General features: G+C 40.4%; 1 protein-coding gene across 9 annotated transcripts in view; it reads right to left on the reverse strand.

The window, feature by feature from the left end:
- Positions 1-22808, reverse strand: part of Cped1 (cadherin like and PC-esterase domain containing 1) — a 294083-nt gene that overhangs the window by 174550 nt on the left and 96725 nt on the right. For all 9 annotated transcript variants that reach the window (XR_013049666.1, XM_006994487.4, XM_006994486.4 and 6 more), the window contains 2 exons: positions 4597-4729; positions 1311-1479 (listed from right to left, as the gene is read on the reverse strand). Coding sequence is in view for 8 of the 9 variants with exons in the window: in XM_006994487.4 (XP_006994549.1) it covers positions 1311-1479; positions 4597-4729 (302 nt within the window). In the remaining variant the exon portion in view is untranslated. The remainder of the gene's footprint in view (positions 1-1310; positions 1480-4596; positions 4730-22808) is intronic.

The raw sequence follows: 22808 nt of genomic DNA on the forward strand, positions 1-22808 counted from the left end.
TTTAAGAGAAAAAAGGAGGAAAAAAAGCAAGAACGGGAAAATTTCGTCATGGAAGCTGCAGTGTGATACAGTGAGCCACACAGTGAACCCCTTTAGCCATACATTTTCACATGCAGGCATTCATGGCAAAGAATCATTGGTCTGGTTCGAGGCCCCCGTCTCTGCTATACCATTTATGCTGGGCCCTCACTGGGACTCTTCCTGGACATCCTGTTGCTGCCCTGTGTCCTGGAGATCCTGTAGCCCTGGGTCTGAGGGACTGGCCACCTTACCCTGTGCTCCAGCAGATCACAGATGGGGTGAATGTTGGGAAGGGCCAACAAATAACCCTGGTTCTGGGCATGGGTGTTGCAGGGTTGATCAGCCCACCACTTGACCCTGTCTTCTCCACCACCAAGATGGGATCTCCAGCACTGCCTGGTGATGTGAATGTCGCTCTGTATGCTGTGAATGTGTTGCTCTGATTGGTTGGTAAATAAAATGCTGATTGGCCAGTAGCCGGGCAGGAAGCGTAGGCGGGATAAGCAGATAAGGAGGATTCTGATAAGGGGGAGATGGCAGCCTACCTTCCAGGGCCCACAGGTAAAGCCATAGAACATGTGGCAACATAGAGATGAACAGAAATGGGCTGAGTTTAAATGTAAGAGCTAGTCAGTGGTAGGCCTGAGCTAATGGCCAAGCAGTTATAAATAATATTAAGCCTCTGTGTGATTATTTTATAAGCAGGCCACGGGACTGCAGGGCCCAGGCAGGACCAGAGAAACTTCTAGCTACGGCCTTTTGGGAGGTATTAGTCAGCTCTTCCTGCAAACGCCCTCGTTACCTTTGATAGCAATGCTTGCAATATTGGGCACGCTTGAGGGCTTTTCTTCTCACCCGACAGGTACACGTCAGTATCAAGCTTACCAAAGAGGAAGCAGAATGTGTATAGACAAATTATATTTTCATTTGTTACATTAGCTATATATACAGTCATTGACTATATATATATTCTTAAATGGAAAGTCAGGAAAAACAGAGAACAGGTAAGAACTAGCTGGTTAATAGGCCAAAGAACCGAACTAAAATGATGGGTTGAGGAGAGAAAAAAATAGGATGTGGCCTTCATGATCTGTAGTGAATTAAGCTGTTTCCAGCTAATTTTTGAACTTGCACATTAATTAAATAAAAATCTCGGCTTGCAGCAATAAAAAAATGCAATCTTTGTTCAAAGGGATTTGATAGCCATAAAGGTCGGAGAATGGCAGTCCAACCCATTTTACTTATCTTCAGCGAACTGTATGAAAAAACAGCTTCAGTCGGATTTTTACCTTAACAGTGAAGCGTTTCTTCTTTGGTGGGCTCCACACGGTGCCTGTTGAATGAATGAACGCACGTAAAGGCCTTAAGGAGGTCACCAACACATAGGCTTTAAGAATCACAGAGAGCTCTTCTGCCCTGAAGACTGCTTCATGTGGAGCAAGGACTGTAGTCTGATTCCTTAAAAAAAAAAAAAAAAGTCAAGTAAAATAACATGGTACTACATTTAGAATTGAGTATGCCATGTGAATGACCTAAAGCTTGGTAATTCCTCGCCTTGGAGCCCAGCCTCCTGTGTGGATTTCCTGAAACAATTGCAGCTGTGGATTATTCTCTCACCACCAGGGGGTGCCCTGGCACAGAGATACGCGATCAAATGGGTAGCATTCTCTGCACTGGAAGACCGAATTAACAGATTTCCCACTAAAGGAAAACAGTGCTTACAATAAGGTTTAAAGACTTCTGAAAATTAAATTAGTCACACTACCTGTGACGTCAGATTCATGAGACTGTGACTCCAGAAGTGAATACATGAATTTGGGTGAGAAGCCCGCCCCACCCCCTCAACCTCCCTGCTTACTTTGGTGATTTCTCTTCTGTTTGTGCAAAGACAGTGAATTGTTTGACAGCAGACAGGCCATCAAGAATATTCTAGAATACTTCCCCAATTACCTCACATCTACCTGACAAACACCCCATCATTCCTGATAATTAATGGCCAACTTAAAGGCCAGATGTGAAGAAATCAACAAACAATACTAGGTTCTTGTTTTGTGATGAAACAAATACACTTCCATCATAAACTGTACCAAAATATGTGGTTATTTGCTTCTCTGTACCATGTCTAAATGTCAAGTATCTAAGTGCAATTGATAATATGTAGCTTGTGCTTCTGACAACAGTGGAGGTAAAAATATAATGCAGAAGCTGCAATATGATTTCTCAATAAGGACTATTAAATGCTGAAACATTATCTAGTAATCATATAATTAGATGAGGCACACTCAGCTATGTCTTGGGTGACATAACTAAAATACATTTCCCCTGTGATTTACATACACTCTAAAATCCTTTACCTGGAACGTGTAGAATTCAGGAGGAAAAGACCATTGCGGGGGAGGAAGACAGAGCTGAAGGAGGGAAGGCAGTAGAATGTAGGTGAGATGAAGGGGAAGGGGGGATATGTGGAGGGAGGTTTCAGTGGGGAGAGATATGGGAGGGAAGGGCAGAGAGGAGGCCGGGAGAGGGAGAACTAACCGAAGGATGTTCCCATCTGGAAACCTACTTCATAAACATCACATATATGTACTTTTTCCACATAAGAAAACCAGAGTTTCATGAGAAGCACCCTAAGCCACAGATAGTGCTCCTTCCAGCAGCTACAGATGGCAAAATAAAAAGCCCAGTCCAGCTGGGATGCTTCCCCTAGAGTTCTTGGTCAGGAGTGTCTCAGAGATCTCCCAAATGATACAGGCTATTGCTATTGCTCTTGGTTGCCCACCAGAACCTGAGGGTAAGACTCTATTGCCAAATCCACCACACACTTTGGTCACAGGACATGGAAAAATCAAGTTAGTACTGACCTCCCTACTGGCCAGCTTTTGTAGTACAGGATAGTACTACATGTAGGTTCCTGGGGCACGGGGAAGTCATCAAGAGTCCGACCCAATTGAGAACCTTGTGAACTACAATAATAACGTGGATGGCAAAATATGCCATAGTTATAATGGTGGTATAACTGTTATGGAGTAAGCAAGCACTGTTTGCTTGAACCTATGGCATGTTCCACAGGAGGAAATGGGTGTTTGGTATTGTAAATCTGGCTAAGACTCTGCCTGGAGCACTCATAGACTCCATGGTTAAACCTACTAATATTTTGTTAAATGGACATATTATCAAACTGCTTTCTAAAATCCTATTCCTATATCTGTAGACAAGTGCAGCTCTCAGTCCTCATCAGAGAAGTTTCTTTCTACAACAGACAGTGGTTAACGCAGAAACTCACAACTTATCGAAGTGCAGAAGAGAAGTGTCAATGGAGTGCTCCGCTATAAGCAGAACATCTGTAGCCCCCACCCCATGGAAGAGGAGCAGAAGGACTATAAGAACCAGAGGTCAGGGAGGACCTGACTGAAACTACTGCATTCATGAATTCACAGCAGCTGTGTTTGCTTTCACTAGATCTGCACAAGATCAAGCCATTCAATGGTCGAAGATGAAGCAGGGAGGGTCTGGCAAGCCCCATCCCTGACTGAGGAGCTGATGGTAGTTGATGGCTTATGGGGGAATCAGATTCCTTTAAGAATGTGGTCCCTGATAGGTTGGTTAAGCTCCAGTGGCCCATCCAGCTCCATACCCATAACTATGTAGGTAGCAGAGATTTGACTTGGTGGTTATTTAAAGAAGAAAAAGGAGGAGGAGGGGGAGGAGAAGAAGAAGAAGGAGGAGGAGGAGGAGGAGAAGAAGAAGAAGGAGAAGAAGGAGAAGAAGGAGGAGAAGGAGAAGGAGAAGGAGAAGGAGAAGGAGAAGGAGAAGGAGAAGGAGAAGGAGAAGGAGAAGGAGAAGGAGAAGGAGAAGGAGAAGGAGAAGGAGAAGGAGAAGGAGAAGAAGAAGAAGAAGAAGAAGAAGAAGAAGAAGAAGAAGAAGAAGAAGAAGAAGAAGAAGAAGAAGAAGAAGAAGAAGAAGAAGAAAAAGAAGAAGGAGAGAGGAAAGCGGTATAAAGTTGGGGAGGTGGTTGATGGATCTGAGAGGAGTCAGGAGGAAGAGAAGGGAGAGAATAAGATAAAAATTCTTTGTACAAAATTCTCAAAGAATTAATAGAAATATTGTATTAAAAACATCATTCCCTGAAAATACCTTGGACAATGTGATACCCTTTCTTAGATAGCAGGAGTCATAAAAATTTAATAGCTAAGAAAAATCCATTCAGCCATACTCAAAGACTAAAGCAATGTCATGTGGGTATAAAATAGAAGTTAAATTTTTATAGTTTTACATCATCAAGGTTCTAAATTCAATTTACATTAAAATAACTTACTTGCTAAGAGTCCAATTTACCTAAATGTTTATTCTACAGCAGCAGAAATTTGAATTAGTCTTGGAGAAAGTCAATGATGACATTCCTCTTTAATACACAATAACTGAACGTTCTTGTGAATGGGGCTTAGCAATTCATTAATTGGTAACCTCCCCCTTCTGCCCCATCCCAACACCCAAGCTCTCAGATCTGATTTCCAGTTTTTTTTTCTTGCTTCCTACAATATATGCTGGATAGAATATTCAACATGTTCATCTTACAACTGTTCACGTTTCCAGTCCCATGGTTCCCACACATGTGGCTTGGCTCCTTTTGAGAGGTGACTGGAAGCACTCAGCTGTGACTGCGTCCCCTGATCCAGGCACACAGAGGGACTCACTGGAAGTCGCAATTCTGAAAAGAGTCACAAGCAAAACACAATCATTGTTTCTGGTTCCTCCTGGAACTGCTTCCAAATTAGATCATGCTGTGTCAAAAGGAGAGGGTCCCATCCCTCCATTCTGAAGCCAGACTAGATCTATGAAGTAAGAAATGCACAATCAGGAGATGGGAACGTGAGGGATCGTGTTGGGAGATAGATGGAGGGTGAGAGCACTGAAAGAGAGGACTGGGAAGGCAGCGGGCATTTTGGGGTTAGGTAGAAACCTGATCCAAGGGAATCCCCCAGGAGTCTACAAGGATGACCCCAGCTAAAACTCCTAGCATTAGTGGATATGTAGCCTGAACTGGCCACCTGCTGTGACCAGGTAAGATTTCCAGTTGAGAGATTGGGACACAAACCCAGCCATAACCTTTGACCTACAGTCTGTCCTTCCTGTCATATGTTCTGGGGTAAGGGTGGTGCAGAGATTCTGAGAGTGGTCAACCAATGACTGGTCCAGCCTGAGACCCATGCCATGAGAGTAAGCTCATCACTGGCACTGCCTGGAGTGCCAGGACCCAGAGGTGAGATGGCCCAGAGACCTAGGATAGAACCAAACATGACTGGAGAAAAAAATGTCAATGTAATGATGCCTAACAATATTCTGCTATACTCATAGATTTGGGCCTACCCAATTGTCACCAGACAGTGTTCATCCAGTAACTGATAGCAACAGATACAGAGACCCACGGCCAAACATTAGGCTGAGCCCAGGGAATTCTGCTGAAGAAAGGGAGGAAGGATTGTAGGAGCCAGAGGGGTCAAGGACATTATAAGAAAACCCTCAGAATCAACTAAGCTGGTTCATAGGAGCTCACAGAGACTGAACCAACAACCAAGGAACCTGCATGGGATCAACATCGTCCCTCTACATATATGTGACAGTTGTGTAGCTTGATCTACTTGTGAGACTCCTAACAGTGGGAGCAGGGGCTGTCCCTAATGCTTTGGCTGGCTTTGGGGAACCTATTCCTCATACTGGGTTGCCTTGCCCAGCCTTAATACAAGGGGAGGTGGTTAGTCCTATCACAACTTGATATGCCATGTTTTGTTGATATCCATGGGAGGCCTGCCCCTTTCTGAGACTCATTTCATGAGAGTGAGCCCGTTCTTGCCACTGCCTAGAGTGCCAGGACCCAGAGGCTGGATGGCCCACAGACCTAGGATAGAATGAAGAAAGGGTGGATTGGGAGAGGGAATGGGAGGAGAGAAGGGAGGGGAAATTGAGATTGGGATGTAAAATAAATAAATAATCTAATCAACAACAACAAAAAAAGAAGAATGCATGGTCGGAGAGGTTTTTATTTTGGAGTCTTTTTTGTTTGTTTGTTTGTTTGTTTGTTTGTTTTTAGCCACAGACCAGGAAAACAACTGTAATAATTGGTTCTCAATTTTATTGCTCAGAAAGGAAGGTAGATTCCATATTTCTAACCATCTAACTCCAAGCTGACCTCCATCCACACTGCTAAGGGACGCTCTGACACTAATGGAAAGGTAGCTGTATGAGCTGTTTGTGGAGTGAATAGCACTCAGAAAACAAGTGGATTTCCTGACAATGTATTGCTTCATATACTTAAGTTGGTTATGCCTCATGATCTTGAAAACTTCACAAGGGTCCTAAACTATTTCAGAAAGGTTTTAGTTACACAAATGAAGGACAGCAACAATGTCTTACTTCAGAACAGTTGTACCAAAATGTTTAAAAAGAGAAAATATTGGATAAACTTAGTAAGAATTCCTGGAAGTTACAGAAAGCTATAAGATATATATTTTTAAAAAAGGCTTCTTCCATCAAAAGTGACATCAACTGTTAAAATCCACAGAAGCACAGGAGGTCAGAAGCATTTTATTTATTCTAAAACATAAATGAATACAACTGAGATAAATACCAGTGTTCCTATACTAATGTATATACTTAGGTATTTGTTTTTTAAATTATACAGCAGAGATATCATAATGGCCTATGCCTGGTTTATTTCTCAATTTTATATAGAATTACTCATACACACTTCTCAGTGGCTTATAGTATTCCCTTAAATAATATATATGATTAATTAGGATATTCTTCTCTACTGTTCACTTATTGTTGAAATATTTTTCCTTTGCTATTTTAACAACATTGTGATGAACATTCTCATACAACTATTTTGGTGCACCTGTATAAGCTTATCCAAATTCTTCTAGGTATGCAAAATTACCAAGTTAATGAATAAATGCATCGTAAATTTGTTAGGCATTATCAAATTGCTTTTTAAAACACTTATCCTAAATTCCACTCTATCCAAGAGTGTAGGGGAGTTGTTGTTTTACTCCCAGGTCAAAATGCTTGATTTTTAAGTCAAATAATTTATCCAGCTCTCAAAATGGAATAAAGCCTTTATAGTGCTTTTCCTTTTGTGCACATTCCATCAATACTAACATAGTCTAATTTAAAACATTTCACTCTTAAATAAAAGTCATAGAAGTGGAGCTGTTTGATGTAGTCCCATGTCTCATTATTTAGCACAGTGTGACTTGGTACAAAAAAGTCCTGATAACCTATTAGTAAGGCTTCCCTAGTAATGAAGTTCCATGTGTTATAACAATGGAATTGGAATTATTCAAATTGCTTTGGTTTTGAAGTTGACAAATGAAAAGCCATAGAAGATCATTTCTTTCCTTGTAAATCACAACCTTGAATTTTGTCATTATATTTGTGTGTGTGCCATGATGTGTGTGGCAGTCAGAGAACTACTTATGGGAGTTGTTTCCACCATGTGTGTGGGTCCCAGGTACTGAATTCAGGTCATCAGGCTTGGAAGCGAGTGCCTTTATCTACTGAGCCATCTCCCTGGCCTGGAAGTCACAAGTTTCAAAAGATTGAGATAGGAGCCAGGGATATAGCCTAGTGGTAGAACATGAATTTAGCATGTGCATGACCTTGGGTGCAATCATCTCCTATGGAGGGAGAAAAATAAAATGTTGACTAAATTCTTCAACCTTGTAAAAGGCAAAGAAATGTTCTCAATTAAAATTTCACTAAATATACATATTTGTCAGAAGTTATTACTAGGGAAAATTATATCTCTGCAAAAATTTTATTTGTAGCTTTCCTTAATGTGATATGAGACATTGTCATTGACTCCGATGTCCCCAGCCACAAGAAGCCCAGTATTTGAAGTCTAATCACAGCTGACTTTGGAGATGCTAGACACAGCCTATTTTTACTGGGCTAATATCTCAATGGTATCAGAAAAAAAAAGATAAAGAAAAGAGCAAAGAACTTTGTCCCCTTTTGTGGTTTACTTCAAGTGTTGGAGTGAAGTGTGATCCTAATTAGTCTTATCAATAAAAAACAGGAGTCAAATATCAGCTTAATAACCTAAGAGATCAGAGAAACAAAGGAGCAGCCTCTAGTGACTTCTTACCTCTCCGGATGCTCAGACCAAATGGGGGCCATGATCCTGTCTCCACCTGCTTCACATTCCTGTCTCCACCTCCCTATTGTGCTGGGATTAAAGGCTTGAGACTCCCAAGTGCTAGGATCAAAGGTGTGAGCCTCTACCACCTCCACCTAGCCTCTGTGGTTAACTAGTGAATAGCTCTGCCCTCTGATCTTCATTTGACGCTTTATTTGACAGAACACAAAATATCATACAACATTGGAGGAATACATGATGCTGGAAGAGCTGATGTGAGAATTGCCAAGAATGATAAGAGTTTTTCGTTAATCCCTAAAATTGTGATGGAACAATGGAATTTAATACTGATTAAATGAAGTTTATAGTGATTTATATTTATACATAAGTTGATAAACTCCAGGCTTCCACTACATTATTTCAGACTTGCTGATGGTTACATTTTATGATTCCCCCACCAAAAATAAAAAAACAGAAAACAAAAAACTTTTGTAATTAGTTGCACCTTGATATCTAAATTGCCTCCTATTTTATTTGAGTATGGGGGCAAGGAACAGACATAAACTTCATTAATATGTAGAAAATGCGGTTGTATTTCATGGAAATGTTATAAATGATTGTGGACATTTTTAATTTCCTAAGTTATATAATAGAATTGAATATTTGTTGGGAGGTATCTTCTTAGATCTTTTATTGGACATATCCATGCAAGGTTCTTACAATAAGTCTGTCAACTTGCTTCCTCCCTTTATTACCTGCCTCCCTCCTAATCTCTAGACACATTCAGAAAGCCTACAATTTTCCTCATAGTAATGCTGAAAGTAGCTTCTGTTTTTTGAAGGAATTGAGACCCTGTCACATGGGTAGTACTCCAAATACCTCCCTAAGTCATTGGCATTGGATAGTGGAAATGTTTCAGAAGCAATTAAATGTCAAGTGCCTAGCATGCATCCATTAGGTTTTCTTGACCACAGTATGAAGACGAGTGAATATTAGATTCAGAAGTGGAACACTATCCAGTGAGTCCTGCTGTGCTTTTATTTACTGACTACTCTTAGCTTATTGCAGAGAGCACCAAAGCCTGTAAGCATGCCAGTCACCTGGAGTAAAACCGGAGCATCTGGTAGATGTGCGCCAAGACTGCCTTCCTCATGCCTTTTAATGTCTGGTAGGATGTGTCTGGGTGCCTGCTGACTGGGGTGCTGTTACATGAACAAGAATACTGAGGCAGAAGTAAGGGACCTGGCTTTGGATTTTTGTTCTTGTCAATCAATACTGGGCTTTTGACACTGGCAAGGAGTCTTCTAGAGTCTAGAATGTGATTCCCATGAGTCATCTAAACTCTTCACAATACTAAAACACAGTGTTGACCCACACCAGGTGCTCCAGTTAGCAATGAGATAGTCAACCTGTGGTTACAAGCCAAAATGTTACCCCAAAGAAATAAAAAACAAACTTCCTTTGGCTATTAATCTCTCCTGCTCTGTCTAGCATGTAATTATGTACAGCACAGGTAAACACTAAAACACTGGGAAACACATGTACTGGAAAAAATTAGCTGCCGATTTTCTGGTGTATTTGGTTTAATGCTTTTCCCCAAAGCTAGTAATTAATATGAAAGTAATAGCAAAAGTATAATTATGTTTCACAAATGTTTGGATGTTGTCTTGAATTTCTTATTAAGAAACTAAATATAGTGTTTTGTATTTTAAATTTACAGTGAAGATAAAAGTCCTTGATTAGCAATTAATAATGATTTGAGATTAGAAGTATAAATAAGTATAGCTAGAAGAAACCTAGTTGCTGCTCCTGCCTTAGGGCATTTACAAGTCATAATGCTTAACTTAGCTATGAAAATATAACCTGAAAACTCACGTGCATCACAAATATGACTTCAGAAATGCAGAAGCTGAAGTTGTAGCCAGGAATAATTTCTACTGCAGTCTCCAAGCAAAGACTACTGATACAGGGCACAGATATTTCCAAGGCAAGAAAGATAGGGAACAAATTCTCTCCCCCCGATCCTGAGCCCTAGCTAGCACCCACAGCCAAGTAAATCACACTTAAGTGGGCTGGAACAGACAGTCTTCAGGAGAAAGGCCTGGAGTGAACTGCAGGGGCAAATGGAGACGATCTAGTGCAAATACCACACTTGGAAAAGAGGAGCCATATGTACCTGGGTTCACATATAGGAAAAGAATGAAAGAAGAGAAATTGTGTCTTGATTTACATAGGAGAGCAGGTGATGGCTTCAACTGAACCATATGAAATTGCCTTTTATTGGGTCAAAAACAATTGAATATTGGTCAAATATCAGCAATAGCACGATGGTAAACCCAATGCTTCTTTTACTATATCTTGGGACCTATTGGAGAAAAACTGAGAATGTGTAATCAGGTAAGATTGAGTGCTTGGGCTCAGGGAATGTTGTGGAAGAGTAGACAGAGTCAGAGCTCAGGGAAGACGTGGGGAAAATGGTATCTTCTGATCATGACAGGACTGCTGTACTCATGAACTCACAGCAGTTGTGGTTCCCTGCATAAGACCTGTGCAATTTCAAGTCATTTGGTTCATTCAGTCATTCATGGAATGCTGAGTCCAACATGAATGCTGGGGGCCCCATGAGCCTCTACCTCCAATCAAGGGGCAATTAACAGTTGATAGATGCTAGGGGAAGGAGAGCTGGTTTTCCTTAAGTGTGGCTTGGATAGGTCTACCATGCTCCAGCGGGTAGCCCCACACTTGTGGGTATATGGGCAACATGGGTTGGACATAGTGGTAGTTGGAAGTTGGGGGACTGAAAGTAAATCCAGGAGAAGTGGAGGGGGTATGATTAAAATACATTGTATGAACATATACAAATATCAAAGAATAAATATATTAAAATAAAAATAAAGAGTAGCATTGTAGTAAGAGCATGTAATCATACTATCTGCAAGAGAAAGTACCTATAGTTTGAATGCCTATGGATAAGAAAGGGATGACCCTGAAATCACTCATAAGTGTTTGGCATCTTCCTTGAAAGCAATGGAGACACAGTCCAAGTCTTCTATTAGTCAAGAAACATCTTCACTTCTCAATCTGTTCCAGTCTTTGAATGATGATGAAAAATCACAGCCATAAAACATGGTGAACACAGAACAAATGTTTGCTGAATGGGTAACTAGGGTCATTTACAAGTTTAGTTTTCTTGATGTGGGATACCACGTTGCCATTCTTGAGACATGGTAAATGTGACTAAAGGGGGAGTTAAGTGATGAGAGCCCATTGGCCAAAACAGAAATGCCATCTTGCTGTGAAGTTAACGTATTACATTAATCATGAGCGTGTCATAGGACCAACCAGCTGTGCTTCTGTTTGTGTGAGGCCCAATGGCCTTATGGGAAAGAGAGTACAGATGAACCATCTTTAGTCACCATCCCCTAAAAAGGTACTTGAGGAATATTAGCTATCCTTTCAGCTCTTCAGCAGAGTAGAAAAGAGTAAGGGACACATCCACAGGTGGTCAAGTTCATAAGGTGAGCAAGTCATTGCCATTAGAGAGGAGAGCTTCTGTGCAGGGAAGGCAGTCTCACCTCACAGAACTAGAAGCTCTACAGGGGTTGGGGCTCTGTTGTCTTAGTTTGCTTGTTTATACGTTCTTCCTCCATTGCCTGTCTACTGCTAGACACAGGCTGCCACTCAATATAGGATCGAATGAATATATGCTTAATAAGTGAACTCAAGTTTCCTCTTACTCAAACCAGCAGGCATATATGGATTGGTCGTAGGGGATGTATTGGCTGCTTTTGTGTGCCAACTTGAGACAAGCTAGAGTCATCAGAGAGGAAGGAGCCTCAGCTGAGGGAATGCCTCCATGAGGTCCAGGTGTAAGACATTATCTCAATTAGTGATCAATGAGGGAGTGCCCCCATGGTGGATGATGCCATCCCTGGGCTGCTGGTTCCAAGGATGTAAGCAACTCCCCTCCATGGCCTCTGCGTCAGCTCCTGCCTCCAGGTTCCAGCCCTGGTTGAGTTTCTGTTCTGACTTCCTCCAATGATGGACTATGATCTAGAAGTATAAGCCAAATAATCCCTTTCCTCCCCAACTTGCTTTTTGATCATGCTGTTTCATTACAGCCATAGAACCCCTAAATAAGATGGGATGAAAAAGAAACACAGAAATGATAAGAGAATAAGCAAGCCAGTATCTGGAAAGCTTTACATAAGTTGTTTGCTACTAACCTGCTATCACCTGGACTTAAGAGATATGTTTAAAATGGAGAGCATGGATTTACTTCTCTTCTGCAATGTGGACTTTCTAAGATTGGGATGTATGTTATCTATACCAAGGTGCTGCAAAAACAGCACCCAGTCAGCCTAACTAAGGGGACAAAGGTCAACAACTCAGAGACCAGATATCTAAGGCCAACAGTGTACTAACAGTAAAGAACTATGGACTCCACAGAGATCACAGGAAGTTACAGAAAGAGTCATTTGCAGATGGCTGAGAGGGAGGTTATACACAGGGATACCATGGATGGACTTAACTTAGGACTAAAGTTTCACATTTTATCAAACAGATGGACCTTAGGTCTGAGAAAACATAAGTGAAGCCAATCAACATGCATATTCTAATTCGTCCAACATGTTAGTGAGTTGTCACTAACCAATAATTCTAAACAATTTTTACAAATAAGATTACAAATTATATTTTTAAAATAGTGTTTGTTAATGAATTAATTGGTGTGGTTAAGATTCAATTCCTTAGCCTTTCTAAGTTCAGTGTCTTTATCAAAAAATAGTAACAGGAGTTTGGGGAGATGGATGAGAGGTTAAGAGAACTAGGTACTCTTGCAGAGGACCCAGGTTCAGTTTCCAGCATCCGCAAGGTTGCCCTCAACTGCTGTACCTCCGTACCAGGGAATCCAATGTCTTCTTCTGACTTCCACAGGCACCAGGCACATACATAGCCCATGTATATACATACAGGCAAAATACTCATATGCAAAATAAAATAAAAATCACTTTTTAAAAGTAGTAATAAAAATGATCTACTTACTGGAATGGCAACATAATTAAATACAAAATTTCCTTAAAGTGCTTTGCACAGAATTTGCATATAGTAAATGCTCAAAAATCACTAAACTGGGGCTGAAGAGCTGAGTCAGCAGTTAAGAGCTGGAACTTCTCTTGCAGACAACATGAGTTCAGCTCTTAGCACCAATATCAGGAGGTTCACAACTGCCTATAACTCCTTATGGAAGGGTACGAAATGCCTCGGCCTTTACAGGAACTGTATCCACACTCACATTCACATAACACACACACACACACACACACACACACACACACACACACACACACAATATTTAAAAACATTATAAATAGCTACATTAGTGAGAAATTATTGTTTCCAAAAATCTTAGAAATCTCTAACTTTGAAAAACACAAAGTACAGCTAAAATATTATTTCTTTCTATCTTATTCTATACTCAGATGCTTCCCATTACTGGTCACTATCGGTCAAAGGCCAATCTGTTAACTCTTTGATGTGATTATTTTATTTGCTTGTTTTTGTTTTTTTGAGGTCTCACTACAATGCTCGCTATCCCCAAACTCAATATATAGACTAGGCTGGCCTCAAACTCAGAGATCTCCCTGCCTCTGCCTCTCAAGTGCTGGGATTAGAGGCATGTGCCATCATCCCCAGGTTTGATTATTTATTTATTTACTTATTTATTTATATGTATGTGATAAACATTCATGTGTTGTTTGCAGGTGCCCACAGAAACCAGAAGGGGTCACTGGATCCCCTGGAGTTGGAGTTACTATAGGAGACTGTGGGAGATCAGCTCTGACCTGCTCCCACCTATTGAAGGGTTCTTGGGTGAAGGAGAGAGGAATGAGAAAATATCAGATAGAAAGATAGACCTAAATGATGAGGAGAAAGACAGAGACACAGGATAGCTTTGGCAGGGCCTGGGTCAATACCCAACAACCCAGAGCTTTATTCAAAAGGGGTTTTTATAATATGCCAAGGAGAGAGGCAAAAGACCTCTCCCTTGCAAGACCAAAGTACACCATACAGCCAAGTGTAGACCCTTCCAAACACTTGGTAAATATGCCCATGGCCAAATAATCTCCTTATGGACCCCTGCTGGGTAAAACAAGCTCAGATTATCTGGCCCTGAGTAATTTGGGCTTCCACAAATTACAGGATATTTTAAGCTGGTCAACATGGGTTCTTGGGAACTGAATTTCAGTCTTGTTCGAGAGCAGCAAGCACTCTGAACTGCTGAGCCATCTCTCAGGACTCATGTGAGTCTTAATCATCTATCATCTGCCCTTAACATCATAACAGCAAAATGGGAAGTACATATAACAAAGACAACTGCGTGCAATCAACTGATACAGCATCTCTACTCATGAGAAGATCATGAAGATGTGCACCCTGTTCTTTCCTCACTAAGGTTTAGTCTCCTGTGGTCCTAAGCAAGGAAGGAGTTCATTTACTGTCCTGTTTCACTTATTTAAAGGAATTTTCTATTAGGTTCTAATCCTGTGTTAGATCATGAATGGAGTAAGGTTAGAACTGACCTCTTATCATATCTGAGTTTACTTCTCTGTACTTTGTTCAAAGAAAACATTCCTGCAAACAACACAGACCTAAACAGAAGTAACTGCTAAGTGGGTTCATAGCAAAACTTCCTAGACAACTGCAGGTTGTCACTGGGATTTTGTATACTCCAAATTCACCGAGTCCTTAACAAATCTTCATTTTCATTTTATGAAAATAGCGTTGTCCAAAGGGTCTTTGAAGGAATGAATATAGCAAACAAACAAAGGTATTATTAGGACATATTTCTGGCCTCATTAGGGCAACTCACAGGTAATTTCTAATGATCTGAAATCAACTGCATCACTGCATGTGTGATGGCCACCATAACTTCCTCTTGACAGCCTCAGGTGTCTTTCGTGTGCTGTTATCAGAAAAGGGCATGCCATACCACAAATACACACCATACGAAACTTCAATATCACACTGTGTGGGGAGGAAAAAGCAAAGCATGCACTCTGTTACAGGGATGAGATGTAATCCATGTCCTGAGGTAAGTGGAGACACAGTTTGACCTGTAAAAATGACCAGCTCAATGACACAGCAATGCGCTCTGAAGGAGTAGTCATTGTACAAAATCCCCACCAACTTACCAATCCATCAATCACATGCCTATCAGGCGTTCAGCAAATGCAAGCTGTAAGTGCCCTTCATTCAGATCTTTTTCAGTGGAAGTGTCAAAGTCACACAGTTCTACAAAACTAATTTTCCCCATGGACTCCTCTATGTTTTGACCATGACAACATAAGAACCTTGAATTCCACTCATTTTCCTTGGTAATAAAAGCTGTGTCTGGGCTACCACTTCAATTTTCTTGCCCTATGATTTCATTGCAATGACCAAACAGCATGAAAGATTGTTTTATTACTTTATGGCAGCTTAATTTTCCTTTGATGTTTTTCTACATGAATTTTCCAGGGGACAAGAAATTTTTTAAAAAGGAAAATGCTTGACTACTCCAGCAAGGCCCAAGATGAATAATTTAGTATAAATTAATGAGCATCATTAATAACAATTTGAAACACAGCTTCCAACAAATATTAATACATAAGAGTCCAATAAATATGACAATAAAGTAGATGCCTAAATCCACCTGCTCTAAAAGAAGTTAATCACTTTATTAAAGCAAACCATTTCCCTCAGGACACATTTTCTGGAATAAACCATGAAACAGTACTGATTTAATTGCATCAGAATAATTAATGGATTACTAGAATCTGCAACAGTAATTATAAATTCTTTTTGAAGTGTAGTGTAGTCAATCATAATTTAAATATAAGATACAAACATTGGGGTGAATGGTTGTTATTTGAATGAAACCAGGCATTAACATGGTCTTGAATGGCAAATCCACAGGGCATTTCACTGTTGTTTTTACATCATATTTTAGTATATAAAAGTATACAGTGTCACTATTAAGTTGCTTCTCTATTTATATATTGTTTGCAAATAAAGGTATTATATTAGAGCCAAGTTTTTAATGGTATCAAGATTTTCTTAATTTATAAACCCTAGGATAAGATAAAAATATAAAAGATGCAGAGACTCGCAACAGTTGGCTAAATGAAGTCTCCTGGGCAACAGGGTCTTGGCCACTAGAAATAGGCCACTAGCATAGAACACTCCAGGACAGCAAACAAACACAGAATTACTGAACTGTCTTATCCTGAGGTTCCTTCCTGGCAATCAATCAGTGGTGTGACTGGAATCTGCGGGGGTCAGGTTTGACTGTTTACCATTGGAAAATAGGTTATTTCGAACAGACGTAAGACAGGAGGACATGAAACAGAAGCCAACCACACCCTAGCCTGACTTCCTGAAATGGGATCTTAGTTTTCAGCCATAGCTAGTGAAAAGGATCATTATTAGCCTGGCACTTCTGCTATTTTGTGTCTTATAAATCACTAAAGAGTTAACTAAATTCAGTGATCCAAAAGTAGAGGTAGCTGCTCCTAAAAAGGTGATAATTAGGCAGTCCAGAAATTCAAAGTCTTTCTTTGCTAATCTGAATTGTAACCTCTGATTCCATAAGGAATTAAGCTAAGTAATGAAGTTCAAATAACTATCTCTCCAAGGCTGCTTTTCAAAGCTTCCTCAGAAACTTTTCATCTCTTGTACTGACAAGATAGTATTTATACTGATTTATAATATATGTATATTACATATACATATGTATAATATATATATAATATACACATATTACATTTAATTGTAATATATATGTGGTTTTGGAATCAATATCCATAGACTTCCCCTGTAGCACAAGTTAACCTGGACTTTATGGTCTTCCTTCCTCCTCGGCCTCCTGAGCAGCTAGAGTTCCAGATAAGGGACTGCATATTTGCATGTCGCTTGTGCTACTTTTCTACTGTCAACTTGACACAACCTAGAGTCTTTGGGGAAGAGAGAACTTCAACTGAAGAACTGCCTTGATCAGACTGCCTTGTAAGTATGTCTGTGGGGCAGTGTCTTGATTGCTAATGGATGTAAGAGGGTCCAGCTCACAGGCTGTACCATTCCTAGGCAGGTGGGTCCAGGCTTTTTTTTTTTTTTTTTTTTAAGAAATGTAGATGAGCACAATAAAGGAACAAGCGAGTAGCAGCTTTTGTCCATGGTCTTGCTTCAATTCCTACCTCCAGGTTTCTGCTTGAGTTCCTGTCCCGACTTCCCTCATTGATGGACTGTGACCTGGAAGTGTAAGCTATGTGAACCCTTTTCTTTCCTAAGCTGCCTTTGGTCACTGTAGTTTCCACAGCAACAGAAAATAAAGCAAACTAGAACACCCCTGAATAGCAACCCCAGACGTGAACTTTCCTTGTTTTAAACTGCTACTTGGATTACTGAGAAAAAGCTGATAGTAAAAGGCCATTTGTATTTTGCTATTTATTTTTAAATACATTAAATATCTTAAAGAAAATACTTGTGGCACTCAATATTGTTGCAGGCATCTTCAATAAGTTAGGGTTATATAGTCACTGATTTAAAAGTCCAGCAGCCCCAGCCATCAGAAAACCATTCAATATTATTTTTGGTCCCAATAGATTCCGGCCAACAGATTGTTGACATTGCTCAGTTTAGAAGTAACAGAAAGAATTCAAGATAACGGGTAGCAAAGAAAAAAATACCAAAAGTGTGAGTTTTCTTCTTTTTCTTCCTCATCTAATGAAGGAATCATGCTGATTTGGAAGCTAACCCTTTATTGTGTATCCTTGGCTTAATGAACAAAATACAAATTGATTACTCTAAAGGTGAGCTGGCAAGAAAAGAGTGTATGGACAAAAGTCCACTGAAGAGAGTGAATGGGAAACAGTGCTTTGGTGAACTAGAGGAAGCTAGTTCCGAAATAGGAGGTTTACAAATGAAGAATTTGGCAGAAATTTGGGTTGTTGTGATGAGGACCATTGAGATAGTTCAATGACGAAAGGTGCTTGATACCAAGTACAAAGACCTGGGTTCAGTCCCTCGAACCTGCAAAGTTGAAGAGCATTAACTCCACTGGGTTGTCCTCTGACCTCCACATGTGTACCATAGCTTGTCCCTCCCCTAAGTCAATCAATCAATTAATCAATCAAATAATGGATAAATGTCGTGGGTTGAGGAACAATGTCTCCCTTACTTTTGTATCATTTTTTGTCAACACTACCACCTTGCAAAGATAAACAATTTTAAAAATCCAACTACTCCACAATGCCTTTGGAACTAGAGGTGATGTTGTAGAGACTGCTTTGCTTTCCTTGCCTAATCAACACGATGCTCAGCTTTCTCAAAGGGTAATTTTGGCCTGGCTCCCCTGCCACACTGGCTCAGTCACCTGTGGCTGGGGTCAGGTTCCATAGCCTAAGTGGGCCTGGAGTGTTCTTCCCAAGAGGAGTTGGGGGTCACTAGAAGGCCAGCAAAACTGGGTTTAGAGAAAAAAGCACATGAAGTTTCTGTAAGGATTCTGACATACAAGCATGCTCGTTCAATTTCATGGATGTAGAGTGAGAAGTGACAGAAGTTCGTGGCCACCATTATCCATCAGATGATCTGCAATTCAGGTTCTTGACACTGCTTTGGAGTTACTTGCCCAGCCTCCCAGTGGTTCGGAACCTTCCTAATACTGTGACCCTTTAATACAGTTCCTCATGTTGTGGTGACCCCCAGCCATAAAATTATTTTTGTTGCTACTTCACAACTGCAATTTTGCTACTGTTATGAATCGTAATGCAAATATCTCTGTTTTCCAGTGATTTGGGGTGACTCCTGTGAAAGGGTCATTCGACCCTTGAAGGGTCCCAACCCTCAGGCTGAGAACTGGGGCTGGGCTGCTGCTGGTTTCTCACAGAGGGTGACTCTTTACTCGGCATTTTGTCCATCCCTCAATCTAACTTTTCTTTCCCAAATCACTTATAAAACTTCTTAGTAAACTTTTGTCCTGGGAGTCCGAGTTGACATTAAGGCACATATTTCTGACTTGATTTTTCTTTCAAATTGATTTGAAACACTAGAGGTTTCTTGCTTCCCAGTTCTGCTTTCAACTGTGAGCCACCTTCTGTATGATTAAGGGTTTTCACCCACCAACAGTTTAAAATGTTGTTTCAATGGCTCCCACACAGTAAAATGCCCTATTAAAATCTGTCCAGCAGGTAACAGTTCCCTTAATTAGGATCTTGGCATCTTGGCACTGTATCCTTTCACTCTTGGTCTGTGTGGATTTAACAATACATTGTGTAATTGGAAAATTTTAAATATCATTTTGTGGGTTGTACCTTGCATTTTATAGCCTGCTATGAATATAGTTGTAAGTTCTTTTTCCTTAAATGACACAAAACGGTTCTAAAAGTGGCTGTTGACTGACCCAGGCTGGGTGGAGAGGAAGGATAAAGAAACTGAAACGTTTGCAAAACATGGAACAGAAGATGAATGAACAGATCCAGTTTACTTAAACACAGCATCTTTCTCCTCTTCTTAGTAATTCTATTTAGAGTCAGAGTAAACATTCCTGTGTCTGCGATATTTGGAACACTGGGTCATAAATAGTGATGGCTTCATATTTGAAAGGTAAATAGAGCCGTGTATCTCAGCTCTGTTCTAAAGAAAAAATTCAGGTCCAGTTGTGACACTGTTAAAATTCAATGGCATTAAGCATACCTAGTTCTAACCTCAAAAAGGGGGTGAAGAAAAGAAGAGAGAAGAGGAGAGGAGAGGAGAGGAGAGGAGAGGAGAGGAGAGGAGAGGAGAGGAGAGGAGAGGAGAGGAGAGGAGAGGAGAGGAGAGAGGGGGGAACCTATTTCCCAACTCCCCTCCCCTCTTTGCAGTCTATGGTCAAGGAGAGATGTTGAAATGCCATCTGGTCATTATTTAATGAGTAGTAGAGTGTGTGGAATGAGTCTATTCCACTAGCACTCCAATGTGTGTGGGCTTGACTTGAAGAACTGTGAGTGAGGTCTACCAGCAAGGAATCACCCTTAAGTTAAAATGAGTGGGTAGCAAGCGAAGCACCACAGAACGGGAGGACATAAGAGAAAAGGGCAGCTTTCAATACCGTGTTTTATATTCTGTTGACTACTTCTTTCTAGGGTAGTGGTTCTCAAGCTTCCTAATGCTGCAATCCTTTGATACAGTTCAAGTTGTGGAGACCTCCCAACTATAAAATTATTTTTGTTGCTACTTCATAACTGCAACTTTGCTACTGTTATGAACCATAATGTAAATATTTTTGGAGATAGAGACTTGTCAAGGGGGTCATGACCCACAGGTTGAGAAACATTGCAAGCAAGCAAGCATGCAGGTAAGCAAAATAATTGGCAAAGACCTACGGGTTTATTCTCTTGCTCTCAACTGTGAATGTGATGTGTAAGTTCCAGACTTGACTTCCCCACAATATGAACTGTAACCTTGAACTGTAAGCCAAATCAACCTTCTCCTCCCATGTGCTGCTTTTGATCAACAGCATAAAAATTTTTATTGTAGCAAGAGGAATAAAACTAGACCACTGTGGTGGTTTCAGTGAGACTTGCCCCCAAAGGCTCATTTGTTTGAAGGCTTAGTCACCAGGGAGTGGAACTGTTTGAGACGACTAGAAGGATTAGGGGGTGTGGCCTTGTTGGAGGAGATGTGTCATTGGGGGCGGGCTGAGCTGTGAGGTTTCAAAAGCCCACTCCACCCTGTCTGCTTGTGGAACAGGATGCAGCTCAGCTGCTGCTCCAGGGTCATGAGTGCTGTCATGATGATAATGGACTAACCCTCTGAAACTGTAAGCATGCCCCCAATGAAATGGTTTCTTTTAGAGTTGTCTTGGTCATAGTGTCTCTTCACAGCAATAGAACACTGACCAGGACTACTTCTAAACAAGTTATTGAAAAACATTGTATTTAATGACTATAATGTTCTCATTCCACAATATAACATGAAGTATTCCAATTTGAATACATGAACCCAGTCTATCCTCCTAAAAACGCTATGCTGGGAATGCATGATATAGGTCCATAATTCCAGCATTCAGAAGGCAGGGGCAAGAAGTTTCTTGCAAGTTCAAGACCATTGTGGTCCATATAATGAACTCAGGCCAGACAGGGGTACATGGTAAGATCCTGTCTAGAAAGCAATAACAATAAAAACCTCTACAAAAATAAAAAACGTTATTGTCCCCTTATTTTAGATAGAAAATTAAAGCATGAGAAGGTGAGAAACTCACCCAGATGGGATTTGCACATAAGGAGTCTGGTTCTGAGTTCACACACTGCTTTCCTATAGCATCTTGTAATCAAGTTCAAGCAAACTCCAACTCTAAAAATGATTTCCACAAACCATTAATTCCACCAAATCACGTATTTCCTATAAAACATAATCTGGCTCCACTCATGTGCATTAGTCCTCCTTCTCACATCTGTGCTTTGCAAACCAGTTGAACAGCCCAATCAGCTAATTCTAACAGCCACCGTAGACTCCTCCAATGAAAGCCAGAAAAACAAAGATGTTGAGGCAACTGATTCTGGGATCTTTCTAAGCAGCCCAGTAAGGTGGTGCCACTATACTCTAGAAGCCCAGATCTGAAGCTGGTGTCTCTTATATGATTCACCCATTGACCCCAAGTATGTGACTACAGTATGAATTTCACCATGGTAGGCTTTCCTTTTCCTAAGGGAGCTAGTGAGAGCTTGGCGAGTTGAGTTTAGCGTAGACATGTGAGGAGAGGGGTAACAGAGAAAAGGATGAAGTGGATTCCATAAGGGAGCTTACTAGTTCAAAGTGAACACTGGACTCCTTGCTCTCCCAAGGCTAGCAGTTCTGATCTTGCAGTTGAGTTTTCTATCAAAGCAGGAACAGCACAAAACAAAACCATCTCTGTAAACACACGTTGCTCTGCTTAATCACAGATACTGATGAGCACTAAATCAAGAGGATTAATTATGTTCGCTGATGAAATAATTAAAGCAGGATGAGTAGATAAATGTAATTTATTAGTCCCAGACATAATAGTTTCTTCCAAATAGATGCTTCCTTAGTTCGGTTATTATAATCAGACTAAAAATGCACTGTAATAGAATTGTAGAATGATATGGATCTAAACACAAAAGTATCCACTCCATAAATAATTATGTGAGGCTAAAGAAGGACTAGATACAGTCAGTGTCTGATGTATAAGCAAAAATTTAATGTTACCTCTCATTATTATTTTAGGGTAACTTACCTATAAAATTATCCTGAGATATGAATCCTTATAAAGTCTCACCAAATTATCTATAAAATAAGCCTCATAATAATAATTTCTACTAACTCTGCTTGGTGGCTGTGCTTAAATCTCCAACTTAAAGTCACAATAAGCTGCCCATTTCTCTCATATGTACGTACATATATGTGACACAGATGTGTGTGTAGAAAGAAACTGAAAGCCTTTTTCAGTTTTCCTCTACAAATCAGTTTGTGGGCATCTTCGACAATACAGAAACAATATCTTATGTGACAGTTTGAATGAGAATGGTCCCCATATGCTCATGTGTTTGAATGGTTAGTCCCCAGCTAGTGGATCTGTTTGGGAAGGATTAGGAGGTGTGGCCCTATTGGAGGTGTG

The sequence above is a fragment of the Peromyscus maniculatus genome, chromosome 3, assembly GCF_049852395.1.
Source record: "Peromyscus maniculatus bairdii isolate BWxNUB_F1_BW_parent chromosome 3, HU_Pman_BW_mat_3.1, whole genome shotgun sequence".
NCBI lineage: Eukaryota > Metazoa > Chordata > Mammalia > Rodentia > Cricetidae > Peromyscus > Peromyscus maniculatus.